General features: G+C 56.3%; 5 protein-coding genes across 5 annotated transcripts; 2 read left to right on the top strand and 3 right to left on the bottom strand.

Annotated features, from left to right (window-relative positions):
- Positions 1-2,691: 2,691 nt before the first annotated feature.
- Positions 2,692-6,041, top strand: VTJ83DRAFT_6603 (uncharacterized protein; the record flags this gene model as incomplete). The annotated part of the gene is made up of 4 exons (XM_071013333.1): positions 2,692-2,798; positions 3,699-3,770; positions 3,847-3,942; positions 4,004-6,041. The coding sequence occupies 4 exons, from the start codon at positions 2,692-2,694 to the stop codon at positions 6,039-6,041; spliced, it is 2,313 nt and encodes a 770-aa protein (XP_070864230.1).
- Positions 6,042-6,950: 909 nt separating this feature from the next.
- On the bottom strand, positions 6,951-8,360 carry VTJ83DRAFT_6604 (uncharacterized protein; the record flags this gene model as incomplete). The annotated part of the gene is made up of 1 exon (XM_071013334.1): positions 6,951-8,360. The coding sequence occupies one exon, from the start codon at positions 8,358-8,360 to the stop codon at positions 6,951-6,953; it is 1,410 nt and encodes a 469-aa protein (XP_070864231.1).
- Positions 8,361-8,735: 375 nt separating this feature from the next.
- On the bottom strand, positions 8,736-9,356 carry VTJ83DRAFT_6605 (uncharacterized protein; the record flags this gene model as incomplete). The annotated part of the gene is made up of 1 exon (XM_071013335.1): positions 8,736-9,356. The coding sequence occupies one exon, from the start codon at positions 9,354-9,356 to the stop codon at positions 8,736-8,738; it is 621 nt and encodes a 206-aa protein (XP_070864232.1).
- Positions 9,357-9,597: 241 nt separating this feature from the next.
- Positions 9,598-10,348, bottom strand: VTJ83DRAFT_6606 (uncharacterized protein; the record flags this gene model as incomplete). Its single annotated transcript, XM_071013336.1, has 5 exons — positions 9,598-9,741; positions 9,800-9,922; positions 9,984-10,049; positions 10,107-10,221; positions 10,314-10,348. The coding sequence occupies 5 exons, from the start codon at positions 10,346-10,348 to the stop codon at positions 9,598-9,600; spliced, it is 483 nt and encodes a 160-aa protein (XP_070864233.1).
- A 369-nt stretch (positions 10,349-10,717) lies between these two features.
- VTJ83DRAFT_6607 (uncharacterized protein) lies at positions 10,718-13,135 on the top strand (the record flags this gene model as incomplete). Its single annotated transcript, XM_071013337.1, has 1 exon — positions 10,718-13,135. The coding sequence occupies one exon, from the start codon at positions 10,718-10,720 to the stop codon at positions 13,133-13,135; it is 2,418 nt and encodes an 805-aa protein (XP_070864234.1).
- Positions 13,136-14,156: the final 1,021 nt, after the last annotated feature.

Raw genomic sequence — 14,156 nt, forward strand, 5'->3', positions numbered from 1 at the left:
GCTAAGGTTGCTCATCACGAGGAGGTTGTGTGGCATTCAACCGTGGAAACCGTCTCGTTTTGCATATCCATCCCGAGCAGTCCGGGTTAGCGTCCAAGCGAAAGGCAACCAAGCAGGCAATCATTCCCCAAGGCCAAACGGTAACTCCGTCACATGATGGGAAGGTGGTGATGACGGTCGTTTGTAGTGCTGGTCGATCTCCAGCTCATCACGGGGGTCTGCCGTGGGCTTCCAACAGCTGTTGAATCATCGCTTGCAAGGAATACTAGGCCAAGAAGCCACTTTGCCATGACTGGTTCAAGCAACAACTCGAGACCAATAGATTGCAGTGGGATGTTGTGGCACCATGCGGACAACCGGCAAGTCACCCAACAAAAAGGGTTGCAGCCTGGCTTGGGTTGAAAAGGTCGGGATTCATCAGCAGCGCGCATCACTTCGACTTTGCCAGCCAATGGCGCTGAAGCAAGTGGGGCTTTTCCGGACAATGGCTTCATTTCATCATTGGCGGACGGACAGACAAGTCAAAATCTCGAGGCTGGAGGTCTTTTTTTTTTTTTCTTTTTGCTGATTGCTGGTAGGACTTGGGCACAGTAGGTACATACACGACAAAGTTTTTGTCGGGTGTCGCATACTCTGAGCACCGTATCCACGACTGGCGATGCTTCGATTCATTCCGCGGCATAATCATGACGGGAGCGGCTTGATCAGTGTGGCCTTAATTATTACGGGCTAAGCAAAGCTAATGTGAGAAGAATGCTGCTCAGAGAGGTTGTTTGTATCCGTGCTATTGGTACTGTGATGAGTTGCCTCTTGTCTTCCGTCCTCCGAATTGATTAGTTCAATTCCAGGTAAGCCGACAATGAGGAATCGCAGTGTGGCCCGCCGCGGCTCTTCGCGTCTTTGCTGCCTTTGCAACCCTGCGTTGCTACCTTCCTAAACGAGTTTGATTGAGACTTCTTAAAGACTCCATGACTCTGTTTACCCAGAAGAAGCACGAAGCTCAAGACGGAGGATGGCTCAACCGGGACACCCAGCCATGGAGCAGTTTCCACTCGTTCGCACGGTATCCTGGCACTTCGTTGGACAAAGACGAAACTCGGACGGTCGGCATCGCGTTTGATGCAATCGATAGGCTGTTTCAGACGGGCCTGAACTCGGGTGATCGGGATTCCTTCGACATCTCTCAAACAGGAAGGTCGAAAACTCAAGGGGTGCAGCCAAACTACACAATAATACCTAGCGAACCACACATTAGATTGCCAACGACGCCATGCGCTTACACCATCCGTTTCTTCCGCTCACCCATGCGCTGTGTTTGACTCTTCGCTTCCAATTGTGTGCTTATCTGCTGTGAAAGGGTGATGATGTCTTTTTGTTGGCTGCATCGCCCGGGGTGTTTCCCGGCCAAGGTCGAGAGTCGTTCGGCTCATCAGAGTCTCCACGCTGAGCAGCATGGAGTCCCCTTCGATCCGATCTTCCAACGGGAATACTGTTGGTTCAACAAAGACAAGAAGACTGAATCATTCCGTCATTCCGGTCCCGGGGGGGGGTCGGGTTAGGTTCAGGCACCGGACCTAACTTACATGAGGTGACGAACTAATGGAAGTCTTGTAACCTCTGCCCGTCAGAGTCTTACACCCCCTCCCCCCGGCCTAGACTTCTCTGGCAAATGGCCTTTTGACTCTCTTGGTTTCAATTGTCCTTAACGATATCTACCCACTCTGCGCCAGTTCATCCAGTCTCCTTCCTCCCTCCACCTTTCTCCTCTTCCACATTCTCTCTCACGCGCTCTCTTTCTCACATTCGGCCTTGCCCTCGTTTCCCACCTTTCCATCCCCATATCCTAAGGATCGCCACGTCAAGTAAACAACCACTTGTCGCACCATCTTGATGTCAGAGCATCCCGACCGCTGATTCCACCACCACACCACCTCCCTTGCCGTTGGCCCGATTTCCAATTTGGGACGTCAGCGCCTCCCAGCGTTCGACTCAAGCCTGGTCACACCCCACACTCCGGTCTTCCTCCAGCAATCGTCTCGTGCGCGTTGCGGAGAGTTTGCCACGCGGCTTTGTGGACAACAACAATCACAACGGCATGACTCCTATGGCTGAGGGCAACTAAAGTTTCTGAGTCCAGGCCATCTTATCTCTCAGACTCCATTCTCTCGTGACTGTCAGAGATTTGCTTTTCTTTTGCTACCTGAAGTGCTTTGCCACTGACAGGGTTGCCCTCCAATTGTTTTCCAAGGTAGGCGCATTTTCACTATCCTCATCTCCTTGTCTCTCTTTGGCACGCGTCCTCTGCATCCAGATTTGTATCCCCCCCCCCCCCCCCCCCACACACACACCTAACGCCCGCTGGTTTGAGTTTCTTCAAGTCCAAGACCAGCACCCTCGGGTTTGGGCGATCTGTCCACCGCTGGGGTTGCACGCCTCACAGTATAACCATGGGTCGGATCAGGGCTCCAAGTGGTCTACATCCAGCCCCCGAATGCCTTACCTTACATTCTTCGGCTTCTCACCTGGCTTGCTTCATACCTCTTCTCGTTCTCAGATCTCTTTTGTTCTCTTTCTTGTCCCGTTCCCCCATAGGTCCAGACCATAGCTGACTTGAACCGGATCCGCAAGCCCGAGTCATCGGCCGCACTCCCTAATTATAAACACATTGCTGCACCGCTGTCCTCGACACCGATGGACACTGTCTTGGACGCGGTGAGGTCAGGGGGCGCGCCAGCCCCAGTGGAGACGGTGCCGACTCAGATTGCAACAAAGATGGAGCCGCCGTCGAACGAGAACAGGTAGGTTTCTACCGTGACTGCCATTCTGTTGTACCCTGCGGCACAGTGTGGCGCAATCTCTCCTGGATGCCAGCCGTCTTGAATTACGCCAGCATCAAGCGGCGCAAGCAGATACGCCTGCAGCTTGCCGCAGGCCTCTCCTTCGCCACACAGTGTTTGCTTGTTTTTGGAGTTTGTTTCTTCCCGCCGGTTTCCCATAAATCTCGCGTTGCAAAGTCAGTTGCTGGGGTGGAGGGCCTAGGCAGTCCTATGTGGTGAGGTACCTTAGCTACCTAGGTACCACGGGACCCAACGTTGAAGTTTTAGGAATCCTTATCAAGTGTTTCCTCTGGTTTCCCTTCTTACTCATTTTGTCCTCCCTCCATCGAGATCTCGAGGTCTCTTTCCCTCGTCATTTTCAACTCATACACTTCACTCTCTTCTACATGACCATTTACTGCCCCTTGTTCTCTTTTCGAGACAAAAGTCACTCCTCATCTTCTGCTCTCTTTGGGCTGCAAGGGGTTGTCTCGGCTCTTGGACAAGCCAACAAGAAGCTTGCTAAGCTCGATTAATACGAGAACGACGTCACAAACCCTCAGACCCAGTCCTTACCTGCCACGACTGCAAGTGCAAAGGCAAGCTGCCTCTTTTCTTCTTTGGGCTCTATAGCTACCTTCATTCATCTTCAGGTTCCCGAGATGCTCCTAGCGGGCCTTGTTCCTTCCCACGCACCTTCAGAAATCCATTTTCTTCTGCTTTGCCCAAACAATGAGCTCGTGTCTCGGAGCATGCATGGTGTCTGCGGGATACTGTATCAACTGAAACCCACTCCGAGACTTGGGTCAACTTGAGAATCACTTTACACTCGGTCATGAATTACATTCATCCAGTCGACTAACAAAGACTTCTCATATCTAGCGACATAGAGGCTGCCAGGGCGGCAGTGTCTGCTGCAGTACCGTCACCACTTCCGGCCGACTCGGTTGCAAGGTCTGTTATTCCCATTTCATAGTTTCCAACTTACGAAACCAATGCGGCCGAGTTGGCTTTGCTGACAGCTCCTCAGTTCTGTTATCTCTCCACCAGACCTTGGGAACCAGCCGACCCGGTCACCACCCCACATGGAGCGCGCGGTACCAGAGACCAAAGATTTACCACAGAGGTGGGTTCTGATAGTTGTTGGGCTTGCCTTGAATTGCCTTAGCCAACTAACTTTGTTCTAGCATCGACGGCCACGAAGGCCAAGAAGAGTTCGTGGTCGTCCCGAACCACGAGGACAGCAGACTGGATGACACCACCGATGTGAACGACGACGCCAGCGACCTGCCCCAGGATGAAGGGAACGAGGACCTCACACCACCCCCTGATTCCCCGGCAGACGAGACCTTGAGCAGTGCCTCGAGCGCCCCAGCTGCCGCCCTTCACGACGAGATTGTCGTGGGTACCAAGGCTCACACCAAGGCTTCCCCTATTGGCCTTGATGGATCCGAAGACACCGTGATGGGCGACCCTGAGGACAGGTCCGTGCTTTCACACAAGCGCAAGCGACCTTTGGGTTCCTACGCAGAGTCTGTCGACAACGACCCCAGCCCGACGCCTACAGAGGACCTCGAGGTACGCCGCGTTGTTCGGCCCGCAAAGCCACCCGTTCCGGGGGTCGTGAAGGGCGTGCTTCTTGGCTACTGGCGCGACTCTCCTGCCGAGGATGAGGCGGATAAGCATGCCGTGGTTGGTTTCATTGACGTTCGGGACCGGCTGCGCACCCGCATCCAGCCAACCACCCGTGACGGCCGTCCTATGGACCACAGGTACCCGATTCCGCCCGGCCCGGGTGGTAGCTGGGTGACGTTCGACAAGGTGGCCTTTGACGCCCACCTCGTCGGCCACAACCATCATGTGATCAAGGAGTATGTCAAGATCCGTTCCGAAGACAGCCGAAAGGACGACTCCACGGAAGAGAGGATCAATGCGGATCTGGAGGCAATCGCGCTGGCTGCCGAACGCGTCCGAAACAACCCCCCTCCCGACGCCCCGGTCGCTCCCCAGGTGGCCTATGGCCCCGAAATCCCTGCCAACGCCGTGATCCCGAACCGGCCCGAGGCGAAGCGCCGCCGCTTGGTTGGATCCTTTGGAGTGCCTTCCGACTCTCCCAAGTTCGTCCAAAACACGCTCGATGACATCCCAGGCAAGCGCCCCACTCGGGTTCTGATCGGGTACTGGAAACACTCGAGCGAGGAAGACCCGGCCAACAAGCATGCCGTCTTTGGCGTGCTTGGCAGCAACGACATGTTCCGGGTAAAACTAACCCGAGAGACCCGTGATGGCCGCACCGTGATTGGCAACTTCCCCAGCGGCGCTGGTGCCTTGTGGATTCACTGGGACGAGGTCGAGTTTGAGCCGCATCTTCGGAACCTCAGCCGCAACGAGGTGAAGGAGTATTGCCGTGTTCGCCAACGTCAGCTCGATCTCGGCGAAACCCCTGCAGAACGCGTCGCCAACGAGACAAAGGCCGTCTATGAGGCTCAGCAACGGGTGATCCAGTCCTTGGCCATGGGAACAACCCCGGTCCGCCCTAGGGATGATCCGGATCTCATCCCCATCGCCATGAAGACAAACGGCCATGACCGCGACTCCAGCAGCCCTACGTCGCCGTTTGCTTCTGCCCGACCTGGTGCCGAGGAGCCCCGACAGCCACGGCGCTCCGACATGGGCGTCCGGGCTGCAGCCGTTGCAGCGGGTCGGCACCCCCTCCCGGATGTTGGCTTCCGCGCCGCCAATCGTACTCCATCTGGGCCCAACCCCGAGGCCATCGAGCGCACCAACCAGCTCGCCCGCCGCGAGATCGCCCGGCTCGAAGCCGCCCAGGCCCGTGCCGACATGCGTGCCGCTAGCCGCGAAGCTTCTCTTGCTCCCGTTGCTGCTGTTTCCGGGCTGCCCCACGCGGCGATCGCCCACGCCAACGGAAACGGGCATCATGCCCACAACGGTATGAACGGCGGCCACAACGGCTACGCTACGACCAACGGAATCTCCTTGCATTTCCAGGACAACGTGGAGAGGCTCAACAAGGTGTGGGAGTCGCAAGAGGCGAACCGCATCCGCGCCGGCAACGAGGATGCCAAGATCCACATGGGCATCAAATACCAGCGCAAGCAGAGCGGGCCATTCCAGGGCAAGCTCGTCAGCCAGGGCGTGATTATCACGATTGATGGGGAGGATTACGTTGAGTATCGCGTTCTCACCAAGCCCACGTTCTTCTAAGCCACCGTCTTTGCGGGAGGAGAGCTAGATTGTGAACAGGGTGGTGGTTGTTCGCTCTCTGCGCTTCTAGCTGGCTGCTTGGGGTTCCCTTCTTCGGCTTTTCATTCGTCCCTTTGCCTTTGAAGTGCGACGGTGGCTCTTGGTTCTCGCGGTTTTCGAAATGATACCCTAGTCTCGTTTTTTCTTGCTTTCTCCTGGTGGCTCGCGACTCTCTGTTCTATTATTATTACACACAGGGATTTGAGTAATGAACGGCGGTCAGTTGACTTTATGGGCTTCAGGCCAACAGGCCAGTTGCGTGAGCGAGCGGAACTTGGTCTCGACCGTGTTGCTCACTTCTTCCCGACCTGCGCCATGAGCACGTTGCACATCAGCTGCCCCCTTTTTTCCTTTCTTCTGCGGCAGATTTGTGTGTATATGAGAGGACTAATCCCGGGCCTGGAAGATGAGGGAATCTTGTTGGATGATGTTACATGGGTGTTCAGGCGTCTGAAGAGAGTTGTGGTTGATTATATTCTGAGGTGATGGGAGGGAGGGAGGTTGTGAGATATCCGTATCTGTCTGGGGTAGTTTGACCTGTTTGGATCATTTCCGTTGCCCCCTATTATTGTGTGGAACGTTTTGCCTACGTATTCAAGTTTGGTACTGCTCGTATGGTTCATATCATCCAGCAAAAACGCCTTTTCTCCTTTGATTAGGGAATATTGTAATTCTCGAGGTACAGACTCTGAAGGGAAAGAGTGAACATGGATTTGAAAGTATATCGAATTTTCGTCTAGACCCAAAACCTGGTATCTCAAATATTTTGACCGCCCCGTCCTAGAACAACGCACAACGCTGACAAAAGAAACCCAACAACCCATCGAATTGACCAACATGCTGACCGCAACATCCTCTCGCCCGTTTCTCTCATGGCTGGACCTCGCCATTCTCCTTCGCGTCACCGTTCTTCTGAGCCGGCTCGGCGTCCTCCTCGTAGCCCTCCACCTTCATATCCTTGAGACCCAAATCCTCTTCTTCTTCATCTGTCCGCTCGTACCACTCGACCGTCATCTGGTCATCAGGCTGGCTCGGGTCGTCGGCCAGGCTCTGGACGTAGCTGGAGGCGAGGGGATCGGTGAGGATGATGGTGAACTCCTTCTCACCATTGATGGCGGCGTTGAGGTCGTCAAAGAACTGCTCCCAACGGGTCTTCTCATCGATGCTCAGGCCGTCATGCTTGCGGGCCGAGGCGTCGGCGTCGGCATCCGCGTCAAAGATCTGGGAGTGCAGATCGTCGCGGACTTGGGTAAGCAAGCCCTCGACGGTAGTGAAGCGGCCGCCCAGCGTGCCAGGATTGACAGACAGGCTAAGTTCGGGGCACTCCATGGCGCAGCTCTCGCTCTTGAGGATGTCGCGGGCGAGGTCCACGGCGCTCTTGACGCGGATGGTGACCTTCCTGCCCTTCTCAGGAATCTCGCCACCCGTCTTGACGTCGTTGGACTTATAGCCGCAGTCGTCGCAAGATGTGTTCATGATGACGACCTGGCGAAAGTGGGGAATGTCGACCATCTTCATGTGGGTGGTGCAGGGGTGCAGGCAGCCGGGGCACGAGGCCGGGAAGGAGTAGACCTGGTCGGGAATAATGTCGCCGTTCTCATCAAGGTCGTTGCTCTGGGCGGTGTCGGTCAGGCCGAGGGCGGTGTTCTGCTCCCGAGTGCGCAGGTACTCGCGCTTCTCCCACTTGCCGACACCATCGCGAGGGTCAGGAGCAATGAAAGAATTGCCCGCCGGGTCGTCGACGGCGACGCGGAACGGGAAGGACTCGCCCTCGAGCATCTTCCGGCCCTTGGAGATGATCTCGGCGACCTTGGCGTACACCTCAGGTTGCTCCTCTTTCCTCTTCTCTTGGCCGTATTCAAGATCGTCAATGACGGTGGTGAGGAGACCCTCGACGTTGGTGAGCTGGCCCTTTCCGGCGGGAATCTCAACATCCAGCTCAATAAACTTGACAGTCGCCGTGTCAGACTTGACCACGGTGCGCTGGAAGTCATCCGCCCCGAACAGGCGGAGCTCGTAGCGAGCACCCTTGAGCTGGAAGGTGCCCGCAGGCTGCACTTCGTTGTTGGAATACCCGCACTTGTCGCATGAGAAAGACATGACAATGATTTCGCGGAAGTAAGGGATCTTGGTGAGCAGCATTCGAGTGACGCCGTTCTCCTCGCAGTTCATGCAGAGGGACTCGATCTCCTCAACCACCCTGCCGTCATCGTCGGCCGTGGCGGCCGCGGGGGCGACCTTCTCGACCTTGTCGCCGATAGGGTTGAAGAGCTCCGGCATTGTCGTGGGTGTAGCTGCGTCGGTAGGTATGTTCTTTGGAGGCAGAATTCCGTCTATACGCTGTCGATGACGGAGCGAGATTTTTGGAGGAGCAAACTTGAAATTGTTTGGTTTCGAAAAATGTCGACACATATGGCGGGGTAATACTTGATAGATAAGGGACTGCCCCGCGTCCATCGCTTTCTGTCGCCTGGGGGCGGGACCCACTGGGTTGGGCTGACCCTGAGCCAGTCAGGAGCCATCCATCCAGCACTTCCTGGGCGCCTCTGCGTCCTTCCCGAACATTCGGGGAGGGCCGAGAAGGCACGTGTTGAGACGAAGTCAACGACGATGGCTTCAACGCTGACTCACCCGACCGGGGCACTAGCAGGACAGTCACTTCTTGTCTAGAAAGTCGGCCAAGCTCAGGCCGAGCCCAGGTCTCGACGAACCGGACTGGCTTAGCAAGGCTTGCAGCCCTGCTTTCCGTGACTTTGCCCTCTTCTTACTGCCTGCACTCGAGCTTGTCGGTTTCGGCTGTGTGAGCTCGGCTTCGGTGGTCATAGACAAAGGAGGGGTTGTCGCCGCCGACGCCGCCACGCCAGGGTGGCCAAACATCTTCTCCCCCATCTTGCCCTTCATCTTAGGCCGCAATACAGGTGGCGGTGCCGGCAACTGAACATTGGTCACCCTGCTGCAACGACCACAAGTGATCACCTTGGCTGGGCCCGTCCTTGACTTCACCGTAGCAGCACCGGACTTTTTCTTTTTCTTGTTTCTGGGCCTCTTTTCGGAGCGGATTTCCATCTGGCTGCCGTGCCCAAGAAGCAGAATATTGCCGCAGCTGGTGCACACCTGTTGTCTCTGCTTGTCCGACAACGGCATCTCATGTGCAAACATGAGGTCATTGCGCCGGCTCATCAGGTACGCCGACGTCTCCGGGGAGGTCGCGGTGAGCAAATGGGCTGCATCCGTCAGGAAGCTCAACGTCGCGTTGAGATCCGGAGCGCTGGTCATGTTGTTGCTGTGATGAAGGTCTAAAGAGATCTGCTGAATGAGCTGTAAGACGAAGATGCAATTGTTTCTGTCGAGTTAGCCATGGTTTTTTTTATATTTTTTTTGGGCAGAGCACTCAAAAGTGGGTCCTTGCAACAACCAAACAGGGGACTCATCAACAGCCAGGTCGATCAGCGCTGGTGCTTCAAGACACATCACACCTGCGGGCAAGCGTCCAAGTTGACGATCATTTCCGTGGAATCTAGGCGCGCACAATGTCCCACTTGATGTCCTTGATGCTCACTTCTTCACCGGCCTTTTCGTCATAGTCGAACCACTCTCCCTCGGTCAGCTCCACGCCCTCGAACTTGGTGCCGGAGTCGATGCCATCCACGAGCCATTCCCCCTTTGGGAGAACGTCAGCGTCCCTATCTATTGTGAACATGCAGGATGATCGCACATACCTCGGGAACAAACTCGGTAAACTCCAGGCCTCGACAGTCAAACTCGAGTATCTTCCGGGGCTTCGCAGGCTCGGTTTGCTCGTAAGGGGTCGGGGCTGCCGTGATGCTCGCCGAGGATTCCCGCTATGATATCTTGTGAGTACCTTCTCCGGCCGGACAGAGAGCTCGGGGGCTTGTGACACACCTTGCAGTTTTTGCACCTCCAAACAAAGTTGGCCTCTCCCCGGCTTCCGCTGATCTCATTCGTTTCCTGGGTCATGTAAGTCTCAAGGTCGACATGGGCCTGAGAAGCTCAAGTCTGTCTTACAAAACGGTTGACGGCTACAGGATTCGGGTGGATCTCCCGGCAAGAGGTGCACTGCACCTTGAAGGTGTACCAGAAGGGATTCTCATGATCGTCCCTCGGCCGAAGGTTGGTAACCCTTGAAAATCATGAGTCAGCATTGGTGGCTCTTAAGGGCTTGGAACTCTTCGTTGTTGTCTGCAACCGACAAGACAGCTCAGTCAAACTTACCCCGCCAGCTCTGCCGATACGGTGAGGGCATACATGGTTGAAACAAACCAGTGACTTTGACGGACAGTGGAGTGAGGGTCTTTGGGAGTAGTTACGGATGTGTGCGGTCGTAGAGTACAAAGAAAATGATGACGCCCTCCTTCAAGGACAGAAGTTGATTGACCGGCGGGCCGCTCTTGGTGTTGAGGGGCACTTCCAGACCCGCTCCGGCTTGAGGCCGCAAAGAGGGTCCACTCGACCTCACCCACCTGGTCTTGGCGCTCTCAATTGGAGCTCAGATTTGTGCGCGACGGGAACCATGGACATGATTCCACCGGACTCAACCTGGAAAAACCTCAACAGTGGTCGACGGCCACAACACCAACGCCTCTTTTTTAGGTCAGCTCGGCCGACATGCTCCGACTATGCGGGGCGCCTGGTCGACGGCAGCCCAGCTCCGGGCATGCCGCTGCCGAGCCTGCCATGCACTGCCCGTACGGCCCGTGACAACGTCAACCGTGAGCACCGCCAGCAACCCGCGCCGTCGCAAGGCCCTCGCCAGCGATGTCTTCACCGCTTGCTACACAGCCATCATGGCCACTGCTGCTGTATTTGACTCCAGGAAGAAAGACAAGCGCAGGCGAAACCTCGATTACAAGATTGCCCAGGCCAAGAGCACCTTGTCTGCCATGCTCGAACGGTCGACCGCACACGATCTCGCCCACGTCGTTGACTCGCCTTTCCCGGACCTCACGGACTCGCGCCCGCTTGACAAGGACACCCTTATCCACGACCTCTGCAAGTTACAGCCGGGCTTCCTCCGTCTCCTACCCCACAATCGGAATAATAGACACCAGGTCGTCCAGCGGGTCCGCAGGATTCTCGGTCTCAAATGGACCAACGAACTACCGGACGCAAGGAAATCCACCCTGGAGCGATGCGAGGAGGTCCTCAACGCCGAGGAGAAGGAGTGTATACTGGCCGGTCGGGAACCCAAGACGGAGACGCAGATGGAGAAGACGACGGCTATGATCACGGACCTGGTGGACGGCCTGATGGCCGAGGCTTGGTGGGCGACCGAGAACGAGGCGCCGGGCTTGCATCCAAAACCTCACAGCCCAGACTCGGCCAGCACCATGATCCGCATGCTGCGGTCTGACGGCTACCCTCGCTATGCCCATCCCAGCCTAGATCCCGCCCACACGGTCCAGCAGCGGAACAGACTCAATGAGGTCAACCTCAAGATCATGGAACAATGGGTGTCCCCGTACCGGGAACGCCTCGTGGCCAAGATCTGCTACAACCTACTTGTCTGTGGCGTCCCTCCTGGCATCAAGAACTACAATCTGCTCATCCTGTGCTTTTCTGCCCTGGGCGAGCACGACCTGTCGCAGGTCGTGGTGGATTCCTTCTTGCATCTGAGCCACATGACGCCGACCGAGGCCACCTACCTCTGTCTGTTGCATCACTATCGGCTCAAGGGGGACATTGTCGGTTTCCACAGTGTCCTCCGGCGAATGTTTGGATACGACCCGCGCGGCATCGGGCTGATGCGGAGGACGGCCGATTATGTTGCACGGTACCGCAGCCTGCGGGAATGGGCTGCGACGCAGGACGTTTCGAGGGTGAGAGACCTCTATATCCAACGCGCGCCCCTCACCCAGGATGTTGCCGAGGCCATCATGGAAGGCCTGATCGATTTTGGGATGCTGCGGGAGGGCGCTAAGCTCCTGGCCGTCTGCCTCCAGGAGCGATGGATGGTCAGCAGAGACCTGCTGTGGAGGTTATTCCACACATGCCTGACGCTCCTCGACACGAACTCAATCAGGCTGATCGTCCGCGCACTGCTCGACAACATGGACCAGGTGTCAGAGATGCTCCTCGGGAACGACCCCAAGCGCTACGGGTTCCTCGTACGGCAGATACACCATATTGTGACTATTTTCCAGGCAACAACGCTACCGGGCCAGACGCCCAATGCAAACGGCGCCGACAGCGGACCTGACAATGATTTCCTACACCCAACGGAGCCCCAGAAGAGAATGCTCGACCACCTCGCCACGGCCATCTGGATCCGCGAAACCTCGCACAACACCGTCACATCATGTTGGTGGCTCAGGCACGCTTGCAAAACCCTCTCTGACAAGGATGCACCGCTCTTCGACCGACTTGATCGCGTTGACGTAGCCCTCAACCTTTCCGGTAAACGTGCCGCGAAAATGGCCAAAACCATCCACCTCCAGCGCGTCTCCAAACTCGACTGGCTTGTGAACGAAACCAAGATCTCAGCCCACCGCATCCGCAACGCAGAGAACATCATCTGCCGTACCCTCGCGAAACAAACCCCGCGCCAGCTGCGCACACGCGCACAATTCGACATGGTCTACCCCATTGCCGACCGCATCTCCCGTGCCCTGCCGTACGGCACCCCGGGCACCTTCTCCCACGCGGTAGCGAACTGTTTCCGCGCGAGCAAGACGCTGGATGCACGGATCAAGCTGACCCTCGTTGAGGCGCTGCCGGTGCAGTATGCTAGAATGTTAAAACAAGCGGAGAATGACAGCGGGGATGTGCCTCTAAGGAAGGTGATGGCGTATTTCGAGTACTATTTGACGGGGTTGCAAACCCGGGAGGCGATGATGCAAGAGGCGTTGGTAGATGAGGAGGAGGAGGAGCAGCAGCAGCAGGAAACAGAGAACCATCAGACGGAGGGTTACGGAGAGCCGGTGGAAGGGGTGGAAAAGGCGGATCCGTTTGCGAGGTTGCTGGAGAGGATACCCAGGCCTGGGAATCTGGTGTTTTGGAAGAAGAAGTCAGCGACGACGGAGGGGGCGGGTTATTAGGGGATCGCATCCGCTTGGGAAAAAAGGGATGCGTTGTATCTATTTTGTTGTACACTACACTTTGCATTCGGTATCCATGGAAGATAACTGTGTGTATATACCCAAGAAGGATAGAGGGCATAGAAAAACGGGATGAAGCCTATCGGGTGCACAAGGATGGACAGAAAGCATCCCCGGGATGTAGATATCGGTATGGTCCCCGCGGACTTCTTCCAACCTGTTTTCTCAGTACCATACCCCGCCGCCACCGGCAACAAAGATGACAAGAACAATTACGCTTTTACTGCAGCAGTTGCTACATACGAGGTCGCATCTGTAGCGAATGCGACAACAACGTTGGCAATGACGGCCGTCGTGACGTTGGGGATGAAAGCACTCGGCACAGGCGGCATCGACGGCTCCGACAGCAGCGATGACAACGGCAACAGTAGCTGCACTAGCAAACACACAGCCACCGCCGCCACCAGCAGGGACAATAGTTCCTAGTTGGTGGGAGGAGTGGAGGTGGAGGGAGGAATCGGAAGAGAAGATCGCCAGGGAGACTGACCGGGCGCCTCCGAGCGCCCAAAAGAGCACCATCACACACCACCCTCCCAATAAACCCGGCGCATATCACTTCCTCATCACGGCCCAGGACGCCCCCAAAGTACTTCGCGCCTCCGGAAGGGCCTCGGGGTTTCAGCCCCGCGGGTTGACGAGACATAAGCCCCGAATTCTTGGACGCAGGCGATAGGGAACTAAGGTGGTCGAGGGATGGTGTTGATACTTGGCATCTCCTTGCACACCAAACACGTTACTAATGGCAAGTATAGCAGCAGGGTAGAGGAGAGATGGACGGCGGTTCGTAGTCGGACAGCAAGGCGTCTATCACTGTGAGGGTTGTGCAGGCCATCAAGACATCTGCATACAAGCCATCCCGTCACTGCAATCCTCCACCCCACCCCTGGTTACATCAGGGACGGCCTTTGGGCACAGGAACGTTAAGGATGGAACTTCTTTTCAGCAGTTGTCTCTCCTGGAC

Source organism: Remersonia thermophila, chromosome 6 (assembly GCF_042764415.1).
Source record: "Remersonia thermophila strain ATCC 22073 chromosome 6, whole genome shotgun sequence".
In the NCBI taxonomy this organism is placed as follows: Eukaryota; Fungi; Ascomycota; class Sordariomycetes; order Sordariales; family Chaetomiaceae; genus Remersonia; species Remersonia thermophila.